This window comes from Talpa occidentalis, unplaced genomic scaffold (genome assembly GCF_014898055.3).
Source record: "Talpa occidentalis isolate TD23 unplaced genomic scaffold, MPIMG_talOcc4v2.1, whole genome shotgun sequence".
Classification (NCBI taxonomy): domain Eukaryota; kingdom Metazoa; phylum Chordata; class Mammalia; order Eulipotyphla; family Talpidae; genus Talpa; species Talpa occidentalis.
In genome coordinates, this window is record NW_026555331.1 from 2,789,092 (window position 1) to 2,814,778 (window position 25,687).

A 25,687-nucleotide genomic window follows, 5' to 3' on the forward strand; every position below is an offset into this window, starting at 1 on the left:
GTTGTAAAACTAGTTTGACTGCTTACGGAAAATGCATTAGGAATCTGGTGGGTGTGGGGAGCCTAGAATAATGGAATTAAGTTGTGCTGTGTAAACAGTCACAGTAATAACAAAAATATGTAGGTCAACATAGATCCTAAGTACAAGAAAATTCTGAATAGTTGAGTCAATGGTTAAGCTAGGGTTAATTACCAAAATCCTAGAGGTCATGAATAGCATAGAGAAAAATGGGACCTCTTGCAGAGGTCTCAGTATGTACCTGAGTCATTGACACTTGTGCATGATCGAAGCTAGATTTAGTGCATATTGTCTTCGTTATGTTTCACTGCATGTAATGATTTGGTGATTTGGTGTATGATTAACCACATAATGTACAAAGGCAACCTTATGCAATGTCTATAAAAATGTATAAAAAGAGCATGATACTTTCAATAAATTGCACTCAGATTTTCACTCTCCCTTGAGTGTGTCTGTGTGTCATTCTTGTCCCTCGCCCTAATTCCTTCGACCACCCTTTGCTCATTCTCGCTCAAACCCTGAGATTGTCTCAATCTCCCGCCGCCGCTGGGCTGGTCCGCGGCACCCCCCAATCCTCGCTTACCCCGAGACTCCTGCCCACTGCTGGGCGACCGCAGCGGGTGTCCCCGTAGCGTGCTGCCCCACCCAGCCCCCACGGGGTGCCCTTGAGGGGTCGGCAGGGTGGGTACTGCCTGCAGCGGCCCGGAGGGCCGAGGGGCCGAGGGGCCGGGGGGCAGGGGCCCGGCCCTGGCCCTGGGCGCGGGGAGGACCTGTCCCTGAGTGGCTGGCCGCAGCCAATCACAGGGCCGCAGGAGATACCTGGAGGAGGCCGGCCGGTGCGTCCCAGCCCAGCCCCGCCGCACAGCTGCCCGCACTGCCTCCCAGCACAGCCACCGCTCGGCATGGCCGGCCCGGCCCGGCTCCCCAGGGGGCTGCTGCTGGCCGCGCTGGTGGTGACCGTGACCGCGGCTGCCCAGCCGACCCGCCTGCTGCCCCTGCTGGCCGCGGGCCGGGGCACTCTGGACCGGGAGGCGCTGGGAGGCCTGTTAAATACGCTGGCGGCCCGTGTGCACTGCTCCGGCGGGCCATGTGGAAAGGTAACAGCCCCACCCTGGGCAGGCGTCGAGTCCCGGGCAAACTCCAGGGGGCGGGCGCCCTGGCCCGGCCTGTGGCCGGGCTGCTCGGGCACCCCTGGGGTCACCGCCAGGACCCCCCTGCGCGCACCCACAGTCGAGGCAGGGCAGGACGGGGCCCGGGAGCCGGGCGGCGGGGAGGGGCAGCCGGGGCCAGCGGGGCCTCTCCGCCATGGCCCACCCGCCCCTTCCCGCAGTGCCTGTCTGTGGAGGCCGCCCTGGCCCTGGGCGCGCCCGAGGATGGGGGGTGTCGTCCAGGCACCTGGCCCGCCTCGGCGCCGCTGTCGCCTTGTACCTCAGCGACCCCGAGGGCACCTGCGTGGACATCCGGGCCGGCCGCTGGGCCTCCAGCGCCGACCAACTCCTGGCCCTGCTCGAGGGCCCTGAAGCCCTGGCCCCAGGCCTGAGCCGGCTGCTGCTGAGCGTCCAGGCCCGGGCCGCCGGCCAGCCCTCGGCGGATGAGGTGAGAGCCCCACGGGCCGCCAGGCTCCCCAAGGGCGCTGGGCTAGGCTCAGCCAGTCCCAAGCGGGGAGGGCGCTCGCGGGCCGGGGGCCAGGAAGGGGGGCCCACAGGGTGAGGCGGGGCCCTGGGCCGGGGACGGGAGCGGCCCGGCCAGCCGGGCTCAGGGCAGGCCCCTGAGAGTGGGCCGGGGGTGACGGGGAACAAAGGCCGGCTGGAGGCCAAGACGGCCACACGGCGGAGCCTGAGCCGCTCTCCCCAGGCCTGTGTGGACCTGCCGGGGCTGCTGGACGAAGCGTGGGGGCAGGGCGCCCGCGGCAGCCCCGGCCCGGCCCTGGCGGCGCTGGTCGACCACGTCGGGAGCGGGTCCTGCTTCCGCGCCCTGCCGGCGCCCCAGTACTTCGTGGACTTCGTGTTCCGGCAGCAAAGCAACGAGCGCCCCAACATCACACTGGCCGGTGAGGCCCGGCCACGGGGCGGGCGGTGTCCAGGAGGGCAGGGCCGGCTGGAGCCCCCCAGCCCCAGGGGTGACTCCGTCTTCCCTGCTAGAGCTGGCGGCCCTGATGCAGCATCTGGGGGTGGGCACGGAGGCGGTGGTGGAGACCCAGGGCCACGGCCACGGTCACCCCCACGGGGGCCCTGCCCCTCTCGTCGCCCCCAACGGCAGCTCCAGCGTGTGGGACACGGTAAGTGACGCGGCCCTTCCTCCGGTGGGGGGCCCGGCCCATCCTCCAGGGGGGCCCACAGTCCGCTCAGGGCCTGACCTGCCCCGCACCCCAGGTGTGTCTGAGCGCCAGGGACGTGATGGCCGTGTACGGGCTGCCCACGCAGACGGGGGTGAGCCCTGAGGCCTGGGCCCAGCTGAGCCCCGCTCTGCTCCAGCAGCAGCTGAGTGGGGCCTGCAGCGCCCAGGTGGGACCCCCTCAGGACCAGCTCAGCCGAGCAGAGAGTGAGTGCCCCCTTCCCGGTGCCCGCTCAGCTGGGATGGGTGCTGGCCACAGGGATACGGGGCCGTGCAGGGGAGTGGGGACGGGTGGCTGGGCTGGGGACAGAGTGGCCGTGGCTGCTGGTCACATGCAGCATCTGAGCACAGGGAGGGGTCGCAGGGAGACGGGCCTGCAGGGGAGAGGAGCAAGGCCTGGAGGCTGCAAGGCTGCAGGGGCTGTGAGCAGAGCCCCACCAGCCTTGCCCCTGCAAGCCCTGGGCAGCAGTGCCCCCGGGATGCAGGCTGGGCCAGGGCTGAGGCCTGCCGGCCCCCAGAGTACCTGTACGGCTCGCTGGCCACACTGGTCATCTGCCTGGCATCCGTGTTCGGGCTCCTGCTTCTGACCTGCGCCCGCTGCGGCACGGCCACTGGCTACGTCACCCAGACCTTCCTGGGCATGTCTGTGGGGACCCTCACCGGGGACGCCCTCCTGCACCTGACACCCAAGGTCCGCCCCCACCCCGCGCCCCACCCCTGACATCCCAGGACCCTTCCCGTCCCGCCCCTCCCCGGCCTCCCAGGGGACCCTGCCCACCCCAGCCCTCCTTGGCAGCCAGGAGGGGCACCAGCCCAGCTCCCTGCCCCCAGGTGCTGGGGCTGCACTCCCACGGCGCCGGGCAGGACCACCACCCGCTGGCCACCTGGCGCCTCGTGGCCATGCTGGGGGGCCTCTACGCCTTCTTCCTGTTCGAGAGCCTCTTCAATCTCTTGCTGCCCCAGGAACCAGAGGTCAGGCTGGGCGCCGGACACGGGGTGTGGAGGGGAAGAGATGTGGCTGGCTCTGAGTGCCTGTCCCCATTGGACCCACAGGACGGTCCCAGTGGCCATGGTGGCCACAGCCACGGCGTGTCACTGCAGCTCACGCCCAGCGACCTCTGGGGGTCCAAGCAGCCCCCCAAGGACTCCAGGACAGACCTGGTGAGCCAGCACCCCAGAGCCCACACCCCACAGAGCCCACTCCAAGCTTCTGCCCCTGCGGCCCAGGGGTTCATCCAGGCCACCCCACCCCCAGGTGTCTGAGGAGAGCCCGGAGCTGCCGAGCCCAGCGCCCCAGAGGAGGCAGCGCCCAGGTGAGCGGAGGGCGGCCAGCGCGGCCAGGGGGCGTGGCGGGGGGAGGGCCGGGGGCGCAGGCAGCCCGGGCCCACCCACCATCTCCCCCGCCAGAGCTGAGGCTGCTGCCCTACATGGTCACCCTCGGGGACGCGGTGCACAACTTCGCAGACGGCCTTGCGGTGGGCGCCGCCTTCACGTCCTCCTGGAAGACGGGGCTGGCCACCTCGCTGGCCGTGTTCTGCCACGAGGTGCCCCACGAGATGGGTGAGCGCGCGGCCGTGGGCGGGGCCCGCGGGAGGGGGCGCGGCCGAGGCTGACACCCGCCCCCCCCAGGGGACTTCGCGGCGCTGCTGCACTGCGGGCTGTCGGTGCGCCGCGCGCTGCTGCTCAACCTGGCCTCGGCGCTCACGGCCTTCTGCGGCCTCTACTTGGCGCTCGTGGTCGGCGTGGACGAGGATAAGGAGACCTGGATCCTGGCGGTGGCCACCGGCCTCTTCCTCTACGTGGCGCTCTGCGACATGGTCAGAACCGGCGGAGAGGAGGGCGGGTCCGGGGTGGGGAAGTGGACACTGACTGGGCGCCCACGGCCTCCTCAGCTCCCGGCCATGCTGAATGTGCGGGACCCGCGGCCCTGGCTCCTCTTCCTGCTGCACAACGTGGGCCTGCTGGGCGGCTGGACCCTCCTGCTGCTGCTGTCCCTGTATGAGGACAACATCACCTTCTCGTAGCTTCTGGGCCCTTGGCTCTTCCTCCTGGACCCTACAGCTGGAGTCCTGGAGCCCCAAACGTTTGGGCTGCCCCTCCGCGCTCTGTGCCCCAGCACCCCACTTCAATAAAGACTCGACTTCAGCACCGGCCTGTGCTCCTAGCCGGGAGGGAAGGGTTGACATGGGATGGTCTCCTACCAAGACGGTGGACGTGCCTCCTCCCGGCCGGGCCCTGCTGAGCCGGGACAGCTGTGCCCAGGACCTTGGCAGCCCCCCCAGTGGGGCAGACACCTGGGAGCAAAACCCGGGCAGCTGGTGGTGCTGCAGCAGCAGGGGGCCTGGGCTCTGGCCAGATTTGCTTGCGCACAGCAGGAGGGCGGCAGCGGAGCCTCACAGAGGTGGCCTGACTTATGCGCGAAGTGGGCAGAGGGGCCTGGGAGTCAGCAGGCCAGGCTCACACCTTCCTGCTGTCCACGGCAGAGGGGTCTACGAGGAGCCCCCACAGCCTCCTGGGGCCGAGCACAAGCGACCGCAAGCGGCACTGGCCAGAAAGGGCCTCGGTAGTGGAGGCAGAAGCCCGAGGCTCACGTGAGGGGACCCTGGTCCTTGAGGCTCGGGGGGAGCCCAGCGGCAGCTTTCATGCACCTCCGCTGCCCTCGGCTGGGCCCCCAGCGATAGCAGCAGAGCCAGGTGGTGGGGGGTCCCGGACACCGGCCTGCGGCTGCAAGCGAAGACGGCCCCAGGCCCTGGGTATCACATCCTGCTGGCTTCCAGTGGGGGTGTCTGAGGGTCCGTCCCGGGCGGGGCTGCCCAGGTCCTGAGACCAGGTCCACAGGGGCTGCCTCTCTCCCTCCTTTCCAGGAGGGAAAGGTCCGAGGGCTCTTGGTCCAGCTTGAGCCCTTGGGGGCCGTGTGAGGCGCGACACCGGGCCCATGGGTGCTGTGACTCGGGCAGCCTCCCTGCCATGTGCTGCCCGTCTTCTCCGCTGCCCCAGGGTTGCACAAGGCCCAGCCATCCACTGGCCGCTCCTGGGCGGGCCTCAGCGTAGCCAGCTGCTCCGGGCCATGGCTGCTGCCACGCTGTGCCCAAGACCGGAGCTTGGCCGCGCCTCCCTGAGCCGGCGGCCCCTTCCCGCTTCCCAAGTCACAGGCTGAGACTGTGCGCGGCCCGCTGGGCCCTGTGTCCCCAGCTCACACGCCCGTCCCATCCTGAGCCCGGCTGGCCCAGGCACAGCCCTCTCACAGCCTCCCCTGGCATCTCAGCTTGTGCCTGGCCCTGCAGCAAACGCCAGTGGCTGGTGTATGCCGAGGCTCCGCATGCCTGTGTGGGCTGGGCCCAAAGGGGGCCTGTGCTCTGTGGCTCTGGAGGCTTGTCACGGGAGCCCGCCTCTGCCCCACACAGCGGGTCCCTGGACGCTGACCACAGCCCCCCGGGTGCCAAACGACCCCAGGTGGGGGCAGGTTGGGCCCGAGGGGCCGGAGCCTCGGCGCACGCATGTGGCCTTAAAGGGCGGGCCTGGCACCCGCTGGCCCGCTCTTACCTCCCTTGTGCTGGCGAGCAGCCCCTGCCCGCCCTAGCTCACTGGCAGCCAGCGGTGCTGTTAGTCAGAGACCTTTGTGAAGGACCAGGAGGTGCTTCCCCACCCAGCAGCAGCAGGCACCCAGCCAGGCTCCCAGCCCAGCCAGGCCACAGTGGTGTGGGCGCCCGGCCCGGCCCCCGGCGGCGGCGCAGGTGCCAGTGCGGGTCGCAGCTTCACCTCCCTTTCTTTTCCGCAGTGCACTAACGGTCACTTGATGTGCGCTGGCTGTTTTATCCACCTACTAGCAGATGCCCGGCTGAAGGAGGAGCAGGCCACGTGCCCCAATTGCCGCTGCGAGATCAGCAAGAGCCTCTGCTGCCGCAACCTGGCCGTGGAGAAGGCCGTGAGCGAGCTGCCCTGCGAGTGCGGCTTCTGCCTGCGCCAGTTCCCCCGCGCCCTGCTGCAGCGGCACCAGAGGGAGGAGTGCCAGGACAGGTGGGCGTGGGTGGGCCTGGCTCCCAGCCCCAGATCCCGGGGGGGCACGGCCAGCTCAGGAGCCCGGGGGCCCGGCCCAGGCTGCGGCCAGGAGGGGGCCCGGCCAGCGGGCGGTGACACTCAGCCTGCTCGCCCCGCCCCGCCCCAGCTGCCCTGGTCGGTCCTCCACGGGCTCCCCGGGAACGAGGGCCAAGACCCCGGGCAGGGCTCCCCCACCCCCGCACACCAGCCCTGACCACGTGTGCCCCCCAGAGTTACCCAGTGCAAGTACAAGCGCATCGGCTGCCCGTGGCACGGCCCCTTCCATGAGCTGACGGTGCACGAGGCGGCCTGCACGCACCCGGCCAAGACGGGCAGCGAGCTGATGGAGATCCTCGACGGGATGGACCAGAGCCACCGCCAGGAGCTGCAGCTGTACAGCGGCATCTTCAGCTTGCTCAGCTTCGAGAAGATTGGCTACACAGGTAAGGGGGCCCTGCCGCCCTCTGCATGCCGCAGGCTGGGGCCGGGTGGGCGGGCAGGTGGGTGGCTATGGGCGCGGGCTGCGCTGGATGGTGGGCATCTGGGAGGATGCCTTGGGGCGCCGAGCAGAGGCCGAGTGGGGTTGGGCAGGGCCGGGCATCTGCATGGCTCGAAGCCCCACGTCCTTACCTGCTCTCCCTGCGGCTGTAGCGCCGAGGGACAGTCGGGGCTGACACGGAGGGCGGGGGTAGCGGGACCTGAGGGCCGGGGCCTGTCCTGCGGGGCCCGGGGCCCAGAAGAGGACTCAGCACGTCGGGGCTGCCTATGGCCGGTCACCACGGTGACCACGGGCCTCCTGAGGCCAGCGAGAAGCTGTTCAGGGCCAGGGCTCGAGACAGGCCGAGGGTGCCCGACTGAAACTGCTGACCGGGAGTGGACGCCCAGAGAAGGGCAGGCCGGACTGCACCAGGCCCATTGGATCTCATGGCCTGTCCCGGCCACAGCCACCACTTTGGACATGCTGGGGACATCTGGGGAACAGGAGCGGGACCGGAGCCCGCCCCACATGCAGAGGACAGCAGCCACACCTGCCAGCACCGGCCCTCGGGCGGCTCCTTCCTCTCCCTGCCTAGCCCCACAGGGGCTAGTCAGCATCAAGGGCAGTCATGGGCAGCCAGTCCCACCATCCAGCCTCCTCTGGACCTGGCTTGGGGTGGGCTGCGCAGGCCTGAGAGGCCAAGAGCCCAGGCCTCGGCGGCAGCAGCCAGGGCCCTGGTCCGTGGCAGCCCGGCCGCTGGGGGCACCGTGGCACAAGCAGGCCAGCCCGGCCGGGCCGTGAGGGTCCTGGCGGGCGCAGGTGGCCAGAGAGGGAGCCCGGCACGCGGAAAGGACTGGCCGTCTCTGTGGAGGGACTTGCTGGCCATGGGCTGCGCTGAGAGGACTGTGGCCACAGTGCCGGCCGCCCGCGCTGCCCCGCAGCTCTGTATCGGAACCAATAAAGTGCATTGTTCTCAGAACGCTCCTGTCTGTGTGTCTGCTTCCCCGCCCGCCGCTCCTCGGCCGGCCGGGTGGGCGGGCGGGCCGGGGCGGGCTGCAGCCTCCTCCACGTGGGGCCCCGGACTGTGGGCGCGCGCGCTGGCCGGGGTGGGCAGCCTGGGCCGAGCTGGCTGCTGTCTGGTTGGGGCTGCGCCCGGCGGAGCCCCCCACTTCCGCCCGCTGACGGCCGCCTCGCGCCCTGTCTGTCTCCGCAGAGGTCCAGTTCCGGCCGTACCGCACGGACGACTTCATCACGCGCCTGTACTACGAGACGCCCCGGTTCACCGTGCTGAACCAGACGTGGGTGCTGAAGGCGCGCGTCAACGACTCGGAGCGCAACCCCAACCTGTCCTGCAAGCGCACGCTCTCCTTCCAGCTGCTGCTCAAGAGCAAGGCCGCCGCCCCGCTCGAGTGCTCCTTCCTGCTGCTCAAGGGCCCCTACGACGACGTGCAGATCAGCCCCGTCATCTACCACTTCGTCTTCACCAACGAGAGCAACGAGACCGACTACGTGCCGCTGCCCATCGTCGACTCCGTGGAGTGCAACAAGCTGCTGGCCGCCAAGAACATCAACCTGCGGCTCTTCCTCTTCCAGATCCAGAAGTAGGGCCCTGCCCGCCGCCCGCCGCAGACCCGGGATGCCGCATGTGTGTGCGAGCGCGTGAGCACACCCGCCGCCCGCCTCCCGCCCGGGCGGGGCTGGCCACGCAGAGGACACAGGCTCAGGGACACGCGCGGGCTGCCCGGCCTACTGGCCGCCAGCCCCGCGCTGCCCGCTCCAGGCCGCCCAGGCCCCGGGCCGGACTCAGGAGCCTTGCTGACTCAAGACGGCGTATTTGATTGCTATTAAAAAGGCACCCTGTTTCCTACTCTGTCTTGTTGGAGGCGTGGCTGTGATTGGACGGCGTGGAGCGTGGGTTGGGCTGGGGGGCACAGCCCACCCGCCCCGTCTCTGTCACTGCACCTGCACCCCCAGGAGAGACTCGGACGCCGCCTCTGGTCATGGCCGGGAGGGGCATCTCTGCAGCCCAGGGCGCCCCCCTCTCCCCCGGGGGACCTGCCCCAGCCACTCCCAGGGAGGCAGCCGTGGCCACGGGCCTGGCAGGTGTTTTCGGAAAGCAGGGTGAATTTCTGTCTCTTACCAGGAGAAAATCAGACTCGCGGGCTCTCCCGTAAGTCACGCAGACTTGGCAAAAGAAACTGTTCTGTCTGCAGCCAGAGCAGCGGCGTCCACAGGCCGAGGAGAGGCCGCGGGGGGGGGGGGGGGAGCCAGTGGCTGGCCTAGGTCTAGGCGGGCCCCCGCCCCGCCCACTCAGGGACCCATGGCTGGCACTGCAGTCCAGGGCCCGCAGACACCCCGGGCAGGCGCTTTCTTCCCAGGAGAGGTGGGCCCCCAGCCTAGGCCAAGCCGCCCCAGGCCCAGCGGGGAGCCTCCTAGTGCAGGCCTAGGGTGGGAGGAGGCCAGTGAGGACCCTCAGGGCCCCTGGAAGGAGAGAGCCTGGCCGCCACGGGGATTGGCATGGCGCTCTCCTGCACTGCTTTTGTTGCTTCAATACCAAAGAACTGTTTCCTCTGGCCCTGGCCTGGCCACGGCAGGCCTCCAGCGGCCCCCAGGTGGCCCCGCAGACCAGGCATGCACCTGGGCTCCCCCACCCCCAGGCAGCTGGGGTGGGGGCAGGGAGCTGGGGCCGAACGAACGCAGCCTCCCCTGTCTGAGCGGCCTGCCAGGATCCCCGTTTACTCCCACTCGGGCCTGGGTTTCTCAGGGACGCCCCTGCAAGGCCAGGGGGGCCTGGCTTCTGAAGGTGCCTGGGGCTGTTTGGTTTTCTGCCCTCAGGAGACCCCACAGCCCTAGCACATCCTGGGCACACCCTGCACGAGCCCCACTGCCCGGGTGGGGGGCGGCATCCAGGGACGAGGGGGTTGGACATGGGCCTGCCCAGTGGCCAGTACCTGTGTCGGAGCCATTCAGCAGAGCCCCTGCCTGTGTTGGGGGGATGGGGAGAGGCGGCCTGGGAAGGCCAGGCAGGGAGCCCCAAGAAGAGGAGTGCGGCCCAGCTCCCTGGCCACGCCCAGGCCTGGGAAGACCGGAGGGGCCGTCTGCAGCCTGTGCTCAGCCTGCCCAGTGGGCACAGCCTGCCTGGGGGTCCCGTGGGAGTCGTGGGAGCCCTGTGCCCATCACCGTCACCACCACAGCTGAGCCTGAAAGCCGGGAGATGGGTGAGTCCCCCAGCTGGGGGCTGAGATTTCTGGGCGTGTCCCATGCATGGTTGCAAAAAGGAAGACCCCAGCAACCTGCCTCCAGGCCATGTCACCCTGGCCTGGCCCTTCACTTCTCCCCTGAGGGGGCGCGTGGGGGCCCAGCCCAGCAGGTGGGGGCCGCCCCTCCGCTTCCCCACCCCACGGGCATCCTCCCTCAGTTCGCCCAAAGTGAGACACTTACAGAAAGTAATAAAATTAATTTTTTAAAGAGCAGAGCAAGAGGTGTTTTTGCCGATGTCGGACATGACTCGTCTTCGTGGTCTGTGTGCTCTTGGGACGTTTTCTGTTTGTAACAATGGTTTAAAATCCCAAACCACGCTCCGTGCTTTCTTTGGAGACAAGACAGCTCCGGAGGTGGACTTCCTTGGGCTGTCCATCTTGGCACCGTCTCATGTACGTGCCCGTCTGACCAGTGGAGAAACTGAGGCACGGAGACCTTGAATCCTCTGTGGAGGTAAACCAGGCCCCAGGACCTGGGCTGAGCTGCTTACCCCACCATCCGGGGGGCAGGGGCTGCCCACCTGGCTGGTCTCCCCTGGCCTGCCCCTAACTCCAAGGCTGGCGGGTGTAGACAGAGCACCTCACTCGTCAAGGCGCCCTCCGAATCCAACCCTCCCAGCCCTGCCGCTCAGGCCGCAGCCCCTGCATCCCGGGGCAGCACCCTGGCTCCCTCCGTGGCCTGCACACTGACCACGGGCAGCCTCCCCCGCCCAGCGCCGGACGCACGCTCAGGCTCAGCCCAGCAGGCCTTGGGGGTGGTGGGCGCCCAGGCAGCAGGGGCAGGTCCGCTGCTCGATTCCCGCCGCGACCCGACAGGTGGTTCCGTGCCGCCCGCATGAGACACCCCCTCGCCCCAAAAGAAGGGGCTTCCGCGCAAGGGCGGGGACGTCCGACTCCACGAACGCGACGCGGCACCCGCCCAGCCAAGTGGCACCTGCCTGAGGTGTTGCATGAGGGCCCGTAGCCGAGGACCCTAACCCTCTCGGCCCCGACCCCACTGCGCTCTCCGCACACCTTCCGGCCGCTCGGCCCAGGACTTCGCGAGTCCTTCGCCGGCCGACCCCGGTGGCCCCAGACTACAACTCCCGGCATGCGCCGCGGGCGAGTCGCACTTCCCGGCGTGCTCCGCGGGCGGCGGGCGGGCCACACCTCCCGGCGTGCTCCGCGAGCGACGGGCGGGCCACACCTCCCGGCGTGCTCCGCGGGCGGCGGGTGGGCGGGGCCGCGGGAGCGCGGGAAGTCGGCGCCGCGCGGCGGGACCATGAGCCTGGAGCGCGACCTCCGCGGTGAGCGTCGGGGCCGGGCGAGCGGCCCCGGGCGGTGGCCCGCGGGGAGGGGTCAGCCCCCCGGACTCTCTCCTCTCTCTGCAGAGTTGACCAAGGCCAAGGCCAAGGCCCAGAGGAGTGGGCAGCCGCGGGAGGAGGCCGCCCTCTGCCACCAGCTGGGGGAGCTCCTGGCCGGTCATGGTGCGAGCGACGCCCGGGCGGGGGCGGGGCCTGGGCGCGCGTGGGGCGGGGCCGGGCTGGGGGCGGGGCCTGGGCTGGGGGCGGGGCGGGGCCTGGGCGGGGGCCGGGCGGGGGCCGGGCGGGGGCCGGGCGCGGGCGGGGGCCGGGGAAGGAGGGCGCCCCGGCCCGGCCGGGATACTGGGAGCCTCCGGGCGGCCCCACCCGGCCAGGCAGCCCTTGGCCGCTGCCCGCCGACAGAGGCCTGGTGCCCCCAGGCCGCTACCCGGAGGCCCTGCAGGAGCACCGGCGGGAGCTGCTGCTCCTGGAGGGCGCCGGCGACGCCCTGGGCTGCGCCGTGGCCCACCGCAAGATCGGAGAGCGGCTGGCGGAGATGGAGGACTACCCCGCCGCGCTGCAGGTGGGCGCTCGCGGCCGGCACCGCCCCCCGCGACCCCGCGACCCCCAGAGGGCGGCCTGCGCCCCGGGGGGTGCCCGCGCACAGCCCCGCACCTGCTGAGCCGGTCCCGTGCTGGCTGGGGGTGGGGGTGGGGGTGGGCGTCGGCCCCGGCCCGGCCCGGCCCTGTTCTGGGGCAGAGCGTGCTCACCGCTGTTCTGACCCCCCCACGACACTGCGCAGCTGGGGGCGTGGGGAATGAGTCGTCCAACTTGGGCTGTCCTTTGGGTTTTGGGGGAGCGTGGAGCTCACCGGGCGAGGGTAGAGCTTCTGGAGTCGGGAGACAGCTGGGTGTTTGCAGTCGGGACGAGCTTGCGGTGGCCCCGCCTGTCTCCAGCACCAGCACCGCTACCTGGAGCTGGCTGAGTCTCTGTCCAACCCCACGGAGCTGCAGAGGGCCTGGGCCACCATCGGCCGCACCCACCTGGACGTCTACGATCACCAGCAGTCGCAGGATGCCCTGCTGCAGGCACGGGCCGCCTTCGAGAGGAGCCTGGCCATCGTGGACCGGGAGCTGGAGGGTGAGCACCCTTGGGCCCAAGCCTGCACCCCACACGGGGCAGACCGCGGCCACCACCCCCACCGCCCCTGCCCTGGCCTCCCTGCTTAGCAGGCCTGCCGCCTCCTCTTGTCTCCTGTCCCCTCCGTGTGAGGCAGCGGGGCTGGTAGAGCGCCGCCTGGAGGACCCAGTGTGGCGTGGGCTGTCCCCAGGGACGCTGGCCCAGCGTGAGCTGAGCGAGATGAGGACGCGACTGTACCTGAACCTGGGCCTCACCTTCGAGAGCCTGCAGGAGCCCGCTCTGTGCCGGGACTTCCTGCGCAAGAGCGTCTTCCTGGCAGAGTGAGCCACCGCTTAGGTGGGACAGGGCGGGGAGGGGGTGGCGGTCGGGGTGGTGCTCAGGCTAGTTCTCTTGCAGGCAGAACCACCTCTATGAGGACCTGTTCCGGGCGCGCTACAACCTGGGTGCCCTGCACTGGCGCGGGGGTCGGCCCTCACAGGCCCTGCGCTGCCTGGAGGGGGCCCGGGAGTGTGCACGGGCCATGAGGAGGGCCGGCATGGAGAGCGACTGCTGCTTGCTCCTGGCACAGGTGCGTGGGGGTGGCAGCCACCTGCTCCTGGTGCAGGTGCATGGGCACAGTAGGGGGGAGGAGTCCGGGTTTTGCCAGGCTCGCTTTTTTCTGCAGGTGCTCCAGGACGTGGGGGACTTTGTGGCTGCTAAGGGAGTCTTGAAGAAAGCTTACCGGCTGGGCCCCCAGAAGCCAGCACAGAAGGCCGTCGTGGGCCGGGCCCTCCGGCATGGTGAGCAGGCAGCCGCGTTGTGGCAGGGAGGGAGCCCCAAGCCTGAGTAGGAGAGTAGCTGCGGCTGGTCAGGAGACTGGCTGGGTCTTGGCTCGTAGCCAACATCTGCACTGCTCCGCAATTGTGTGTCATGGGGGGACGGGGCCTGACCGCGGGGGCCAGGCACTGCCCCGGGCTGTAGATTTTCAGTTCTCCCTGTGTGGTACAGCCTTGAGGCAGGCGCTCTCATATCCCTTCCGAGCTATGTGAGGAGAGCGGGAGGTGGCTGGCAGAGGGCACGGGCTGACCCCCGCTCTTTCTGGCAGTGTTGGCTGTGGTCCGGCTGCAGCAGCAGCTAGAGGAGGCGGAGGCCAATGACGCTCAGGGCGCCATGGGCATCTGGGAGCAGCTGGGGGACCTGTTCTCCAAGGCGGGCGACTTCCCCAGGGCAGCGGAGGCCTACCAGCAGCAGGTGGGCATCCAGGCAGGCAGGCGGCCAGGTGGGCAGCCAGGGTTCTGGTCCTTACTGGCACGGATTTCCTAGCTGCGCTTTGCAGAGTTGCTGAGCAGGCCAGGGCCCGAGCTGGCCGTCATCCACGTGTCTCTTGCTACCACTTTGGGGGACATGAAGGACCCGCGAGGAGCCGTGCATCACTATAGGGAGGAGCTGCGGCTGCGGGCGGGAAATGCCCTGGAGGTGAGGTCTGCCCCTTGGCCTGTGTCTCCGCCCGGCCCCTCCTGCTTCCTACAGCCGGGCCCCGGCCCCCATACTCCTCCAGGAGGCCAAGACCTGGCTGAACATCGCGCTGTCCCAAGAGGAGGCTGGTGACGCCTATGAGCTGCTGGCCCCATGCTTCCAGAAGGCTCTCGACTGCGCCCAGCAGGCCCTGCAGCCCCGGCTGCAGGTGCAGAACCCGCCCGCGCCCCCCTGCTCGCCTGCACCCCCCTGCCTGCCCGCCCACCAGGGTTGGCGCTCCCTGGCCCTGAGCAGCTTCCTTGCCCCTCAGAGGCAGATCCTGCAGCATTTCCACCACGTGCAGCTAAAGCTGCGGCCGCAGGAGGCCCCCAGCACCGAGGCCCAGCTGCAGGAGCTGAGTGCGGCCGCCGGGCAGGACGAGGAGGACGAGGAGGACGAGGGGGACGAGGGGGACGGCGACTCCCCAGAGACCAGCGAGGTGGAGCTCTCGGAGAGCGGTGAGGGCGGGCACTGCCTGTGCCCCTCCCCTGGCCGCCTGGCAGGAATGGGGCGCTTGAGGGAGCCTGGGGCGTGGCTGGGAAGGGGGTCTGGGCTCCACCGAGGTCTCAGCACGGGTCCCCCCGGAGGCTGGTGAGCTCGGCTGGGAGCAGGCATCTGGGTGGATGGGGCTCGGGCTGCGTCCTTGCAGGCCGTGGGGTCGGCACGGGGACAGGACTGCGCTGAGACCAGGGCCGGTGTGGGAGAGTCTCCAGTCTCTCGGGAGTCGCTTGGTGGCCCTGGGGCAGGCGGGCGTGGGCAGGAGGTCATGGACAGGAAACCATAAAGGGGAAGGTTCTGGGGGGGCTGGGCGGGGTGCTGTGGGTGGGGGCCCCGGGGCGGCTGCTTCCAGCAGAGGAGTGACTTGGCGGACCAGGCTGTGGGGGCAGAGGGCGGGGGGGGGGGGCTTGGGGCTGACCACACGCTCGGGCCCTGGGGCTGACCTTCCGCGCTGTCCTCAGAGGAAGAGACCGGACGCGACTCCCCGCGGCTGGAGGAGGAGGAGGAGTTGCTGCCCCGCCGCAGGATGGCAGCCAAGGTGCGGTCAGGGCTGGGCAGGCCTGCACCTCCCCCCCATCCCTCCCCCCGCTCCTCACCCCACCGGGCTCCTGTGTCCCCAGTGGAGCCGGCGCAACGATGTGGGGGAGACACCACTGCACCGCGCCTGCATTGAGGGCCGGCTGGGCCGCGTCCAGGACCTTGTGCGGCAGGTGGGACCCCCCAGGACCCCGGGCCTGGCAGGGGATGGGCCGGGTCCTCTGTGGAGTTGACTCCGAGGCCATGGTTCTCTCCCGCCCGTCCCAGGGCCACCCTCTGAGCCCCCGGGATTACTGCGGCTGGACGCCCCTGCACGAGGCCTGCAACCACGGCCACCTGGGTGAGTGGGGGTGCAGGGGGGTGGGGGGAGCACACCCCAGTGCCCCCACGCCCCCTCACTGCCCTGCCCGCAGACATCGTGCGCTTCCTGCTGGACCACGGGGCCGCGCTGGACGACCCGGGCGGCCAGGGCTGCGAGGGCATCACGCCCCTGCACGACGCCCTCGCCTGTGGCCACTTCGAGGTGGCGGAGCTGCTGGTGGCGCGGGGCGCCTCGCTCTCCCTCCGCACCAAGCAGGTGGGCACCGCCGGGCGCGCTGGGCTGGGCCGGGCTGGCTCGCCACACTGCGGCCCACTCACTCGGTCTCATGCAGGGCCACCGCCCGCTGGATACGCTGCAGCACTGGGTGCAGTTGTACCATAAGGAGTTGGACCCGGAGACCCGGGCGAAGGCCAGCTCCATGGAGCAGCTGCTGCGGGCAGCCAGCTCGGACCCTGGCAAGTGGGGCTGTCCCCGGTGGGCGCGGGTGGGTGGATGGCCCTGCCCTGCCCTGCCTCGCCCTGTCTCACGGCATGTCTGTCTGTCCTCAGCCCCGCAGAGTCCCCCAAGTCAGGCGCTGTTTGACCCTGAGACCTCTCCGCCCCCGGGCCCTTGCCCAGGACCCCCAGAGATCTCTCGGGCCTGGGCTTCCCGGGGGCAGGTAGAGCCAGCTGTGGGCAGGCCTCAGGGGAGCTGGCGCAGAGTGGCCCACAGCAGCGGCTCGGAGGATGACAGCACGGGGTCTCCCTGGCCGGCCCCCAAGAGGCCCCGGCCCGGCGCCCAGGCACCTGGCCCTGCCGCCCACAGGGAGGCGGCCACGGCAAGTGTGGACCCAGCAGCCTGTCCGGCATCCGGCCGAGGTGTGGGCAGTGCCCAAAGCGGTCACCTGGGGCCCAGCCCTCAGCGAGGCCTTGGCGGGGCCCTCATCCCTGAGGAGGAGAGTTTGGCTGGGGACTGGCTGGAGGACGACTTGGGGCCACCCCGTGGCCACCGCCCAGCCAGCCCCCAGAGCCCAGTGAGGACGCGGGCCCGGCCCAGGCGGAGGCGACCTGCCTGCCTCAAGATGGGGAGCGGCCCAGCCAGCACAGGTATAGGTGGTAGCTCGGCCACAGGCCCCCTCCAGAGCCTCGACGTGCCCGACGGAGAGTGCTCCACTGCTGCGGCCAGCCAGTCCTCGGTGGGTGCGGAAGCAGAGCCAGAGCGCCGCTGGGCAGGGCGGGGCTGACCTCCCAACTCAGCACTTCTCTCCCTGCCTGCCAGGGCCCCGCCCCGCCCCCTCCTCTCCGGGTCCGAGTTAGAGTCCAAGACAATGTCTTCCTCGTCCCCGTCCCACACAGGTATGGCAGGTGCCCTCCCCACCCCGCGGGCAGCTCCTGGGGGGTGTGCCCTGGCCCCTGGGAAGGCTGTGGGGCCAGCCAGTATGTGCTGTATCCCTACAGCGAGCCCCGCTCTGTGGCCTGGCTGGCCGAGCAGGCTGCCCAGCGCTACCTCCAGGCATGTGGCTTGCTGCCAAGGCTCAGCCTGCGCAAGGAAGGGGCCCTGCTGGCGCCACAGGACCCCGTCCCTGACGTGCTACGCAGCAACGAGGAGGTGAGCGGCCGAGGCGGTGCCTGCTGCTGGCCCGCTGCTGGCCCACTGCTGACCCGCGTGCTCTCCAGGTGTTGGCTGAGGTGACTTCATGGGACCTGCCCCTGCTAACTGATCGCTACCGCAGGGCCTGCCAGAGCCTGGGGCAAGGTAGGGCCGGTGTTTCCTGGCAGGGGTCAGGGAGCAGCGGGCACCCACATGACTGCCGTGCCTAAGTTTCGGGGCTCCCTGATCTGGCGTCTGTCCCGCACCCCTGTGCCTGTCCTTCAGCCACCCTGGCATCACCTGGCTGGGGGGGTAGGGGGGAGATGACCCGTTGGAAGATGGGATGGCCACCAGGACTGGACAGGCTGCCAGGACTGGACACTGGGCCACCGAAGCTCCCCGGGACACGGTGCGACATGCTCACCAGTGGGCCGGGGACTGGGCTGATCTTGGGGTACCGCCAGCCTGGCCAGGACGCACGGGTGGAGCAGGCAGCCCCAGCCCTGCTGACGACCCACCCCCCCCCCCCCCTGGCAGGGGAGCACCCACAGGTGCTGCGGGCCGTGGAGTGCCAGGGCTCTGGGCCTGCGTTCGGCGCCTGCTCCCTGGCCCTGGGCCCAGCCCAGCTCACCCCTCTGCTGCGATCCCTCAAGCTGCAAGCCGAGCTGCGGGAGCTGCGCCTGGCGGGGAACCGCCTGGGGGACGGATGTGCCCCTGAGCTCCTGGCCGCCCTGGGTACCATGCCCAGCCTGACCCTGCTTGATCTCTCTTCCAACCACCTGGGCCCGGAAGGCCTCCGTCAGCTGGCTGAGGGCCTCGCAGGGCCGGCTGCCTTGCAGGTAGAGGCCGTGCGAGGCGGGGCGCCCTGGAGTGTAGCTGGGGTTGGGTGCTCAGCTGCTGGGAGAGCTGGCCATTGCCCATGTGAACAGAGGTCACATCCTCGCCCACAGAACTTGGAGGAGCTGGACTTGAGCATGAACCCGCTGGGGGACAGCTGTGGTCAGGCTCTAGCTGCCATCCTGCACTCCTGCCCCTCACTCAGCAACCTGCACCTCCAGGCCTGTGGCTTTGGCCCCAGCTTCTTCCTGCGCCACCATGCGGCGCTGCACAGCACCTTCCAGGGTGAGGGCTGTGGGCAGCCAGCCAGGACCCTGAGCACTGGTGGACATCCTCTGCCTGAGTGGAGTCTGCCTGGGCTGCAGAGGGCATGTCCCAGGACCAAGAGGCTGGGGTCATGGGGGTGGCTTTGCAGGTGGTGGCCAGGAAGCGGGGCCTGGGGCTGAGAGGGCGGTGGGCTGGTCTGCCTCCCCCAGCAGCCCCCACAGACCACCCGGCGCAGACAGCCTTGTGCCCAGTCCGCCGTGCCGGGGCGGGAGTGTAGGGTGAGGTCCTGAGGGTGGGGGGGCTCGGGGCCCTGACTGGCAGGGCTGACTTAGCCTTGGTCCCACAGGTGCCTCATGCCTGAAATCCCTTACGCTGTCCTACAACATGCTGGGGGGCACTGCCCTGGCCCGGGCCCTGCAGAGCCTGCCAGCCCGCAGCCTCCTGCGCCTGGAGCTCAGCGCTGTGGCCGCCGGCAGGGGCGACTCCGGCCTGGTGGAGCCGCTGGTCAGATACCTGAGCCAGGTGTGTGGGGGCAGGGCAGGCCAAGGAGAGTATCTAGGTTTGTGGGGAGAGCTGCAGGGGCTCTGTCCCTGAGGGGCACCCACCTGGGCAGCACATCCCTCCTGCAGCATCCGGAGGGTTCGTGGGGGGCCCTGCTGAGCCATGTGCGCGCGATGCCTGGCAGCGTTTCCTTGAGCTCTGCTAGTTGAGGGGATGCTGGGCCCCCTGACTCATGGGGTGCAGCAGCTAGTGCTTCTCATTTTCAAAGAGCATCTCCTGACTGTGGGGCCTCTGCTAGGGGGCAGGGAACAGGCGCCCCACTGGGCCCTGAACCCGGGCCTCTGCTTCCACCCAGGAAACCTGTGCCCTGGAGCACCTGAGTCTGTCTGCCAACCACCTGGGTGACGAGGCTGTGGGGCACCTGAGCAGGTAACAATGCTCGTCGTCCCAGGCTGCGGGGTGGATAGGGAGATGCCTGTCCCTCCCCAAGGCATCTGGACCCTCCCTGCTCCTCCCTCCAGGGGCTCTGCCTGGCACCCCTCTCCTGCCCCCCAGGCCTGACCCTGGGCTGAGTAGCGCTTCGTGGGGGCCCTGGCCTGGGCCTTCCCCTGGGAGCTGACCCTGCACTTGCCCCTGCCACAGATGTCTCCCGCGCTGCCCCTCCCTGGCCTCGCTGGACCTGTCAGCCAACCCTGAGGTTGGCCGGGCTGGCCTGGAGGGGCTCCTCTCTGCCCTGCAGGAGCGGCCTAGGGGCCTTCGCTTCCTGAGCCTGGCAGGTGAGGGGGTGCTGGGCTGAGGGGACCTTCTGGGGTGACACAGCGGGCAACTGGCCTCAGGGAGGGACGTGAGCCCGTTTCGGGGACTCTGCTTCTGGCCCGTCCGCAGACCCGACACCGCGTGGGCGGCCACGGGCAAGGGGGTGCCCGGGCTGGGCCCTTGGCGTGGCCCCTGTGGGCGCCGCCCTGGCCACTGCCTGGTCGGCACGGCGGCCCCGGGACAGGGCTGGGGTGGGCGTGCGGGCCTCCGGCGGCTGCCCGCGCCCCGCCCGCGCTGACGCCCCCTCCCCGCAGGCTGCGCCGTGCGGGGCCCGCTGGGCGCCGGCCTCTGGGCCCAGGCGGGCGCGCGGCTGCGGGAGCTGCAGCTGTGCAGCCGCCACCTCTGCGCCGAGGACCGCGACGCGCTGCGCCAGCTGCCGCCGGGGCCCTCGCTGGACCGCGGCCCCCGCCTCTTCTTCCGGCGCCTGTGACCGCCCCCCCCCCGCCCCCCAATAAACGGACGCTGACCCGCCGCCGGCTGCCGTCTCGCTGGGGGGGCGGGCGGGGCGGGGCGCGCATGCGCAGGGGGCGGGCGCGCGTGCGCGGATGCGGTTGAGGGGGCGGGGCGCGCAGGCGCAGACGGCAGCGCCTGCTCGGGAGGCCGCGCGCCCAGGTACCGGGCCCCGGAGGGGGGCGGGGGGCTCGCACCCCGCTTCGGGCCCCGTCTGCCGGCCCGGGGGGACGTAGGCCAAAGCCCGCGACCCGAGTCCCGCGGGCGCCGCCCGCCCTGCGTGTGGTGCGGGCCGCCCGGATGGGCGCGTCCCCTCCGGCCCGGCCGCCCCTCGCCGCGCGCCGGGTGTCCGCCGCCCCCCCCCCCCCGCCCGCAGCCCCGCCGCGGCGCGAGACCGGCCCCCCCCCCCCGCTCCCTCGTCCTGGCGCGCCCGGGCCGGCGCCGGGGCCCCCTGAGCGCGCCGGGCTCTGCTCCCCAGGCTCCTGCTGTCCCGAGCGCACGGGATGTTCCACGGGATCCCCGCCGCCCCGGGCATGGGAGGTGAGCGGCGGCGGCTGCCGGGGGCCCTCGGGCGCGGAGCCCCGGGAGCAGGGCCCGGGCAGGGGGCGGCGGGGGCTGGTGCCACCGACGGGGTCCCGGCTTCCCGCAGCGGGACTGGCTGGGCGGGCGCCCCGCCCGAGTCCCCTGCGAAGGTCGGCGCCCGAGGGGCGCTGCTGCCCAGGGGGTTGGGGGCGCCGCTGCCCAGGGGGGAGGGGCGGAGCCCCAGCGGCCGCCCACCTCTTGTGTTGCTCCGCAGCCCCCGGGAACAAGCCGGAGCTGTACGAGGTGAGTGGGGCGGGGCGGGGCCCGGGGCCCCCCTGCGGGGCTCCGCCAACACCCCACGGGTCTCCCCCCAGGAAGTGAAGCTGTACAAGAACGCCCGGGAGCGAGAGAAGTGAGCCCCTCAGCCCTGCCTGCGCCCCCCACCCCGCCGGGCCGCGACCTCCCCGGGCCCAGGCCGGCCCCGCCGGCCGCCGCCCGGCCGAGGCCCACCCACGCCTCCCCTCAGGTACGACAACATGGCCGAGCTGTTCGCGGTGGTGAAGACCATGCAGGCCCTGGAGAAGGCGTACATCAAGGACTGCGTCACCCCCAACGAGTGAGGCCCGCCCGCTGCCCGCCCCCCGCCCCCCGGGCCAGCTGGGGGCACGCCGCGCCCCGGCGGGGGAGGTGGGCCGCGGCCGTGGTCCTGGGGTGCCGCCCGGGAGGCCCGAGGGGCGACTGGCCGCGGAGCTGCTGCTGTGGAGGGCGGTCGCCAGGGGCCGCCCCTCTGAGCCGCCTGCAGCGCAGTGGCCCGGCGAGGGGCGCTGAGGGCTGCCTCCCGCAGGTACACGGCGGCCTGCTCGCGGCTCCTGGTCCAGTACAAGGCCGCCTTCCGGCAGGTCCAGGGCTCGGAGGTCAGCTCCATCGACGACTTCTGCCGCAAGTTCCGCGTGAGTGAGCTGCGGGGGTGGGCGGGCCGCAGCGCCTGAGAGGCCTGGCCAGCGCTCACCCCCTCGCCCCGCAGCTGGACTGCCCACTGGCCATGGAGAGGATCAAGGAGGACCGGCCCATCACCATCAAGGACGACAAAGGCAATCTCAACCGCTGCATCGCCGACGTGGTCTCGGTGGGCGGCGCTCCCGCCCCGGGCCTTCCCGACTGTCCGAGCCACCCCTTGAGGCCCCTCCCCAGCCCCAGCGAGGAGGATGGCCGGTTTCTGGCCTCCGGTGGGGTCCCCGTTCCGCCCAGCTCCGAGGGCCCTGAACAGCGGTGGCCCCACGCCAGCAGGCAAAGGCAGTGCGGGAGGGAGGGCGGGCAGGGCTGCGAGGACTGGCCTGGGCCCAGCTGCAGAGCAACCTGGCCCCTGCCCAGTGCTGGTGCCCCGCGCCGGGCCGGGTGGGGCTTCATACACTCCCCGCCCGCAGCTCTTCATCACCGTGATGGACAAGCTGCGCTTGGAGATCCGCGCCATGGACGAGGTGCGCCCTGGGGGCGGGGCAGGGCGGGGTCTGGGGAGCTGCTCTGGGTAGAGGTGTACCCTGGGGGCTGGGGGTGCGCCCCACCCAGCCTCCTTGTCTGCAGATCCAGCCCGACCTGCGGGAGCTGATGGAGACTATGCACCGCATGAGTCACCTGCCACCCGACTTCGAGGGCCGGCAGACCGTCAGCCAGTGGTGAGTGCCCCACACCTGTCCTCCCGCGCCTGCCGCTGCCCCCTCGGACGGACGCTGAGCGCCGGCCCTGCGCCCCCAGGCTGCAGACCCTGAGCGGCATGTCTGCGGCGGACGAACTGGACGACTCCCAGGTGCGGCAGATGCTCTTCGACCTGGAGTCGGCCTACAACGCCTTCAACCGCTTCCTGCACGCCTGACGCTGCTCCTGCTCCCCGTGGCCTGTGCGTGTGTCCCGTCTGCCCCCGCACCCCCCAATAAAGGCTGTCCTGACCTGCCCCCCCAGCTGCCGTCTGCTCTCAGCGCCCACGCGACAGGGAGGCCCGGTGCCAGCTTCCAGGAGGTGGCCTCTCCGGCGGGCACTGGCCAAGCAAGCGAGCACCTGACACACCTGTGCGAGGTGGGGCCCAGTCCTGCAGGGCCGTACTCCCTGAGAGCGCAAAGCACTGGGCCCCTTCTCCGTGCTGACCTGGCTGGGCTGCAGCCCTTCCAGCAGAGCCCTCCTGGCCTGGCCAGTGCTGATGGGCGCCCAGAGGGTCCCGCCTGGTGGCCACCAGGTCCTGCTCCGGGGAGGCTGGATCGGCAGCTCTGATGGTGGGGCGGTTGTGGCCACGGGGTGTCTGTGGTTATAGGACAGGGGTGCTGAGGGGTGCGCTTTGGTCTCTGTGGGTTCCAGAGCCTGAGGACAAGCACAGGCTTCTCAGGTCAGCTGTCCAGGAGTGATGGGCCTGCGGGCAGAGGGAGGAGAGGTGGTGCGGGAGGTCACTGGTGTCTCGGGAGGGAGTGGCGGGCAGCAGCAGGAGGGCCTGTGCAGCTCCAGAAGCTTCAGGGCTTCGCCCCAGCCTGCAAGGTGGCAGGTCGGGCAGCCACGTGGGTGCTGGCAAGAGGCAGCAGGAGCCATAGGACAGGCTGGGGGTAGGAGCCCGGCCAGGGGCCAAGAGCTCGCCCCAAGGCCAGTGCGTTGAGGTGGGCATGTGGGACAGCGTGGCCAGCAGAGGGGGGCTGGTGCGGCCCAGGAGCAGAGGGCAGTTACTGCTGTCCACAGGGCACAGGCCCCACCCGCGCACCCGCACGCAGCCTCTTCCCGGCTCCCAAACTGGACCCTGGCCCTGAGGGGGCCCGCCCCTCCCAGCCGCAGCCTGGACTCCGCCCCCTTCTGGGGCCTGCAGCCTTTGCCCCAGGCCCCTCAGCCCCTCCTGGGCTGCTGCTCCAGCTGCTCTGCCCTGGACGCTGCCCTTCCCTGAACAGCTGGAGCATTGTGTCCCGCTGGGCAGCTGTGAATGGGACAGTGCAGATGGCGCTGCATGGGCTACGCCACGCTGACAGGCACGGAGCAGTTGTGGGGTGCAGAACACTGGGGGAGCAGGCCTGGCCCCTGTGCTACCAGGATCACACAGGCCCGGTGGGGGGAGGGGGGACAGAGAGTGCTGCCCTCTGTGGGGTCGGGGTTCTGCTGGTCAGATGATTTTTTTTTCTGATTTTTTTTTTTTTTTAAGGTTTCTTTATTCATTTACACAAGAACTGAGGTGCAGGCCAGATGTGTGGGAGGGTGTGAGGATTCACCAGAGACAGCGCGGGGAGCAGAACAGGCAGAAGGACTGAAATACACTGCTGAGGGAGCAGCGGGGAGACAGGAGAGGTTTGCTCGCCTTGTGGGACCCTCGCCCGGTCGGCCAGGAGTGATCCCGTGCTGCAGAGGCTGCGGACAGCTTCACAGCACGGCACTCAACCGCCTGCACCACCAGGGGAGGCCCTCAGATTTATTTTATTTATGTATCCAAGAATGGGGGTGCAGGCCAGGGAGGGGGTGAGAGAACTCCCCAGAGTGGGGAACAGAACTGAAGTACACTGCCGAGGGTGCGCCCTGTGGGCCGGCTCCCTGGCTGGGGGTTGAACTCCTGCCACGGTGGCTGCTGATGGCTTGATAGCCCTAGACTCAACCCCCGTGCCCCCAGGGAGGCCCAGACCAGATAATTCTTATCTGCTTGATGGCCGAGTGTTGTAATCGAAACCAGACCCCAGGGCTCCGGTCATGGTTCTGTTACGGGGAAATGATGTCCTGAGTTAATCCCATACAGGCCAATCTATCAGTAGGATGTCCACTGACCAGCTCCTGAGGTTCCTTGCCGGGCATCAGCCAACGGCCCCCAGGGCGTTCTCGGTCACTCCTCGTGAGGCACGGCCTTCCTGGGGTGGTCACAAAAGGCATAAGGTCGGGCCCTTATGACTGACTGGGCAGTTCTGACCCTGTGCAGGAATGCAGACCCGCGGGTAAGAGAAATGGTGGCCAAGCAGGCCGCTTAGGTCTAGCAGACCCGCAGGTGGGAGGAGGCTGGGTGTGGGGTGAAGCCCAGAACCTTCCCTGCCCCCCCCCACCCCGCAGAGCCCCAAGGCGGCCAGGACTTACCCAGAGGGGAAACAGCGGACCTGAGCCAGGGCCTGGGGGCCAGTCCTGCGCAGTGCAGGGAGGAAAGGGCTGGAACTTGAGGGGCCCAGTCTCCCCAGCCCCCCTCCCCGCCCCCGCTGGCCATGGCCACAGCCCTCAGGCAGGCTCTTCAGTCCACCCTAGGATGGGGCTCCCTGAGCACCAGGCATGTCCCCTGCAGGTGCCCTCCAGCCCGGGTGGGGTGTGAGCAGAGGTGCTGGCCCCAGGGTGCTGAGGACAGAGTCTTCACCTCCAGCCCCGCCCTCCCCTCGCCCCTGGGGCTGAGTCAGGTGGGGGGCTGGCACAGGCCCCTCCAGAGGGCAGGTGCCCAGTCCTGAGGCCGCCTCTCCCCGAGGCTTCCAGCCTGCAGATAAAGAGCGCAAGGTTCAAAGGCCAGTGCACAATCAGGCTGGGGCCTCAGCCGGCCACAGCCCACCCCTGCTCGCTGCCCCCAGAGCTGCCAGGCAGTGCAGACTCACCTCCAGGCCAGAGCTGGGGGTCGGGCCCAGACCCCTTTGGGGCTGTTCTTGGGAGCGCTCCCAGGGGTGGGGCCGGCCCCCCAGCTCCAGGAGAGGCCGGCAGCCACCCCCACCCACCCCCTGGACCCAAGAATGGAGCCAAGGCTGGGAGGGGAGGGCCAGAGCAGCGGGGATCAGGCCTCAGGTTGGAAGCTGAGCCCACCCCCAGCCCAACACCGGGCTCTGGGGTGGGGGGGGTTTCAACAAAGGGGTTGACAAGGCCACTGTGCAAACCTGGCCTTATCCCCATCTCTGACCATTGGGTCAAAGGTCAACGCCTGAGCAGACACCCCAGCAGGTGATGGACCCAATCCGAACCCCCAGACATGAAAAGCCCACAAAAGCAGGTCACAAACGAGAGCCCCAAGGCCCCTGCAGGCCCCCCAATCCTCGCTTACCCCGAGACTCCTGCCCACTGCTGGGCGACCGCAGCGGGTGTCCCCGTAGCGTGCTGCCCCACCCAGCCCCCACGGGGTGCCCTTGAGGGGTCGGCAGGGTGGGTGCTGCCTGCAGCGGCCCGGAGGGCCGAGGGGAGGGGCCGGCGGCAGGGGCCCGGCCCTGGCCCTGGGCGCGGGGAGGACCTGTCCCTGAGTGGCTGGCCGCAGCCAATCACAGGGCCGCAGGAGATACCTGGAGGAGGCCGGCCGGTGCGTCCCGGCCCAGCCCCGCCGCACAGCTGCCCGCACTGCCTCCCAGCACAGCCACCGCTCGGC

The 25,687-nt window shown here is 70.2% G+C and overlaps 4 protein-coding genes across 7 annotated transcripts; all 4 read left to right on the forward strand.

Annotated features, from left to right (window-relative positions):
- Nucleotides 1-920: 920 nt before the first annotated feature.
- On the forward strand, nucleotides 921-4,495 carry LOC119240845 (zinc transporter ZIP4-like). The gene is given in 13 exon segments (XM_037505629.1): nucleotides 921-1,115; nucleotides 1,349-1,397; nucleotides 1,400-1,614; nucleotides 1,873-2,068; nucleotides 2,160-2,296; nucleotides 2,391-2,559; nucleotides 2,871-3,043; nucleotides 3,184-3,324; nucleotides 3,382-3,513; nucleotides 3,608-3,665; nucleotides 3,760-3,912; nucleotides 3,982-4,169; nucleotides 4,245-4,495. Coding segments are annotated over 13 exon segments (1,938 nt in total). The 3' UTR covers nucleotides 4,377-4,495.
- Nucleotides 4,496-5,964: 1,469 nt separating this feature from the next.
- ZFTRAF1 (zinc finger TRAF-type containing 1) lies at nucleotides 5,965-9,117 on the forward strand. Its single transcript, XM_037497327.2, has 3 exons — nucleotides 5,965-6,369; nucleotides 6,622-6,833; nucleotides 8,082-9,117. Exons 1-3 carry the CDS (start codon nucleotides 6,149-6,151, stop codon nucleotides 8,471-8,473), a joined length of 825 nt encoding a protein of 274 aa, XP_037353224.1. The 5' UTR covers nucleotides 5,965-6,148; the 3' UTR covers nucleotides 8,474-9,117.
- Nucleotides 9,118-11,362: 2,245 nt separating this feature from the next.
- TONSL (tonsoku like, DNA repair protein) lies at nucleotides 11,363-19,850 on the forward strand. Of its 4 annotated transcripts, none has more exons than XM_037528411.2 (26): nucleotides 11,363-11,414; nucleotides 11,499-11,594; nucleotides 11,849-11,991; nucleotides 12,329-12,548; nucleotides 12,739-12,868; nucleotides 12,945-13,116; nucleotides 13,195-13,327; nucleotides 13,633-13,778; nucleotides 13,851-14,003; nucleotides 14,086-14,211; nucleotides 14,314-14,500; nucleotides 15,002-15,078; nucleotides 15,161-15,250; nucleotides 15,345-15,417; nucleotides 15,491-15,654; nucleotides 15,731-15,854; nucleotides 15,948-16,573; nucleotides 16,657-16,733; nucleotides 16,836-16,986; nucleotides 17,055-17,133; nucleotides 17,506-17,807; nucleotides 17,919-18,090; nucleotides 18,419-18,594; nucleotides 18,929-19,002; nucleotides 19,216-19,349; nucleotides 19,644-19,850. In XM_037528411.2, exons 1-26 carry the CDS (start codon nucleotides 11,390-11,392, stop codon nucleotides 19,817-19,819), a joined length of 4,026 nt encoding a protein of 1,341 aa, XP_037384308.1. In that variant the 5' UTR covers nucleotides 11,363-11,389; the 3' UTR covers nucleotides 19,820-19,850. The 4 variants fall into 4 exon arrangements, with proteins under 4 accessions (XP_037384308.1, XP_037384389.1, XP_037384459.1 ...); XM_037528492.2 differs by having other exon boundaries at nucleotides 13,213-13,327; XM_037528562.2 differs by having other exon boundaries at nucleotides 12,365-12,548.
- A 118-nt stretch (nucleotides 19,851-19,968) lies between these two features.
- On the forward strand, nucleotides 19,969-22,273 carry VPS28 (VPS28 subunit of ESCRT-I). The gene is made up of 10 exons (XM_037496250.2): nucleotides 19,969-20,001; nucleotides 20,318-20,379; nucleotides 20,636-20,664; nucleotides 20,736-20,773; nucleotides 20,888-20,977; nucleotides 21,206-21,311; nucleotides 21,386-21,487; nucleotides 21,786-21,839; nucleotides 21,943-22,034; nucleotides 22,114-22,273. The coding sequence occupies exons 2-10, from the start codon at nucleotides 20,343-20,345 to the stop codon at nucleotides 22,229-22,231; spliced, it is 666 nt and encodes a 221-aa protein (XP_037352147.1). The 5' UTR covers nucleotides 19,969-20,001; nucleotides 20,318-20,342; the 3' UTR covers nucleotides 22,232-22,273.
- The last annotated feature ends 3,414 nt before the right edge of the window (nucleotides 22,274-25,687 follow it).

Bases quoted from the DNA above. Each gene is read 5' to 3' on its own strand.
- ZFTRAF1 (XM_037497327.2), top strand. From the start codon at position 6,149: ATGTGCGCTGGCTGTTTTATCCACCTACTAGCAGATGCCCGGCTGAAG. The intron at 6,370-6,621 runs GTGGGCGTGGGT...TGTGCCCCCCAG, and splicing joins AGGGAGGAGTGCCAGGACAG to AGTTACCCAGTGCAAGTACA. The intron at 6,834-8,081 runs GTAAGGGGGCCC...CTGTCTCCGCAG, and splicing joins CGAGAAGATTGGCTACACAG to AGGTCCAGTTCCGGCCGTAC.
- TONSL (XM_037528411.2), top strand. From the start codon at position 11,390: ATGAGCCTGGAGCGCGACCTCCGCG. The intron at 11,992-12,328 runs GTGGGCGCTCGC...GGGTGTTTGCAG, and splicing joins ACTACCCCGCCGCGCTGCAG to TCGGGACGAGCTTGCGGTGG. The intron at 13,117-13,194 runs GTGCGTGGGGGT...GGGTTTTGCCAG, and splicing joins GCTGCTTGCTCCTGGCACAG to GCTCGCTTTTTTCTGCAGGT.
- VPS28 (XM_037496250.2), top strand. From the start codon at position 20,343: ATGTTCCACGGGATCCCCGCCGCCCCGGGCATGGGAG. The intron at 20,380-20,635 runs GTGAGCGGCGGC...GTTGCTCCGCAG, and splicing joins CGCCGCCCCGGGCATGGGAG to CCCCCGGGAACAAGCCGGAG. The intron at 21,312-21,385 runs GTGAGTGAGCTG...CTCGCCCCGCAG, and splicing joins ACTTCTGCCGCAAGTTCCGC to CTGGACTGCCCACTGGCCAT.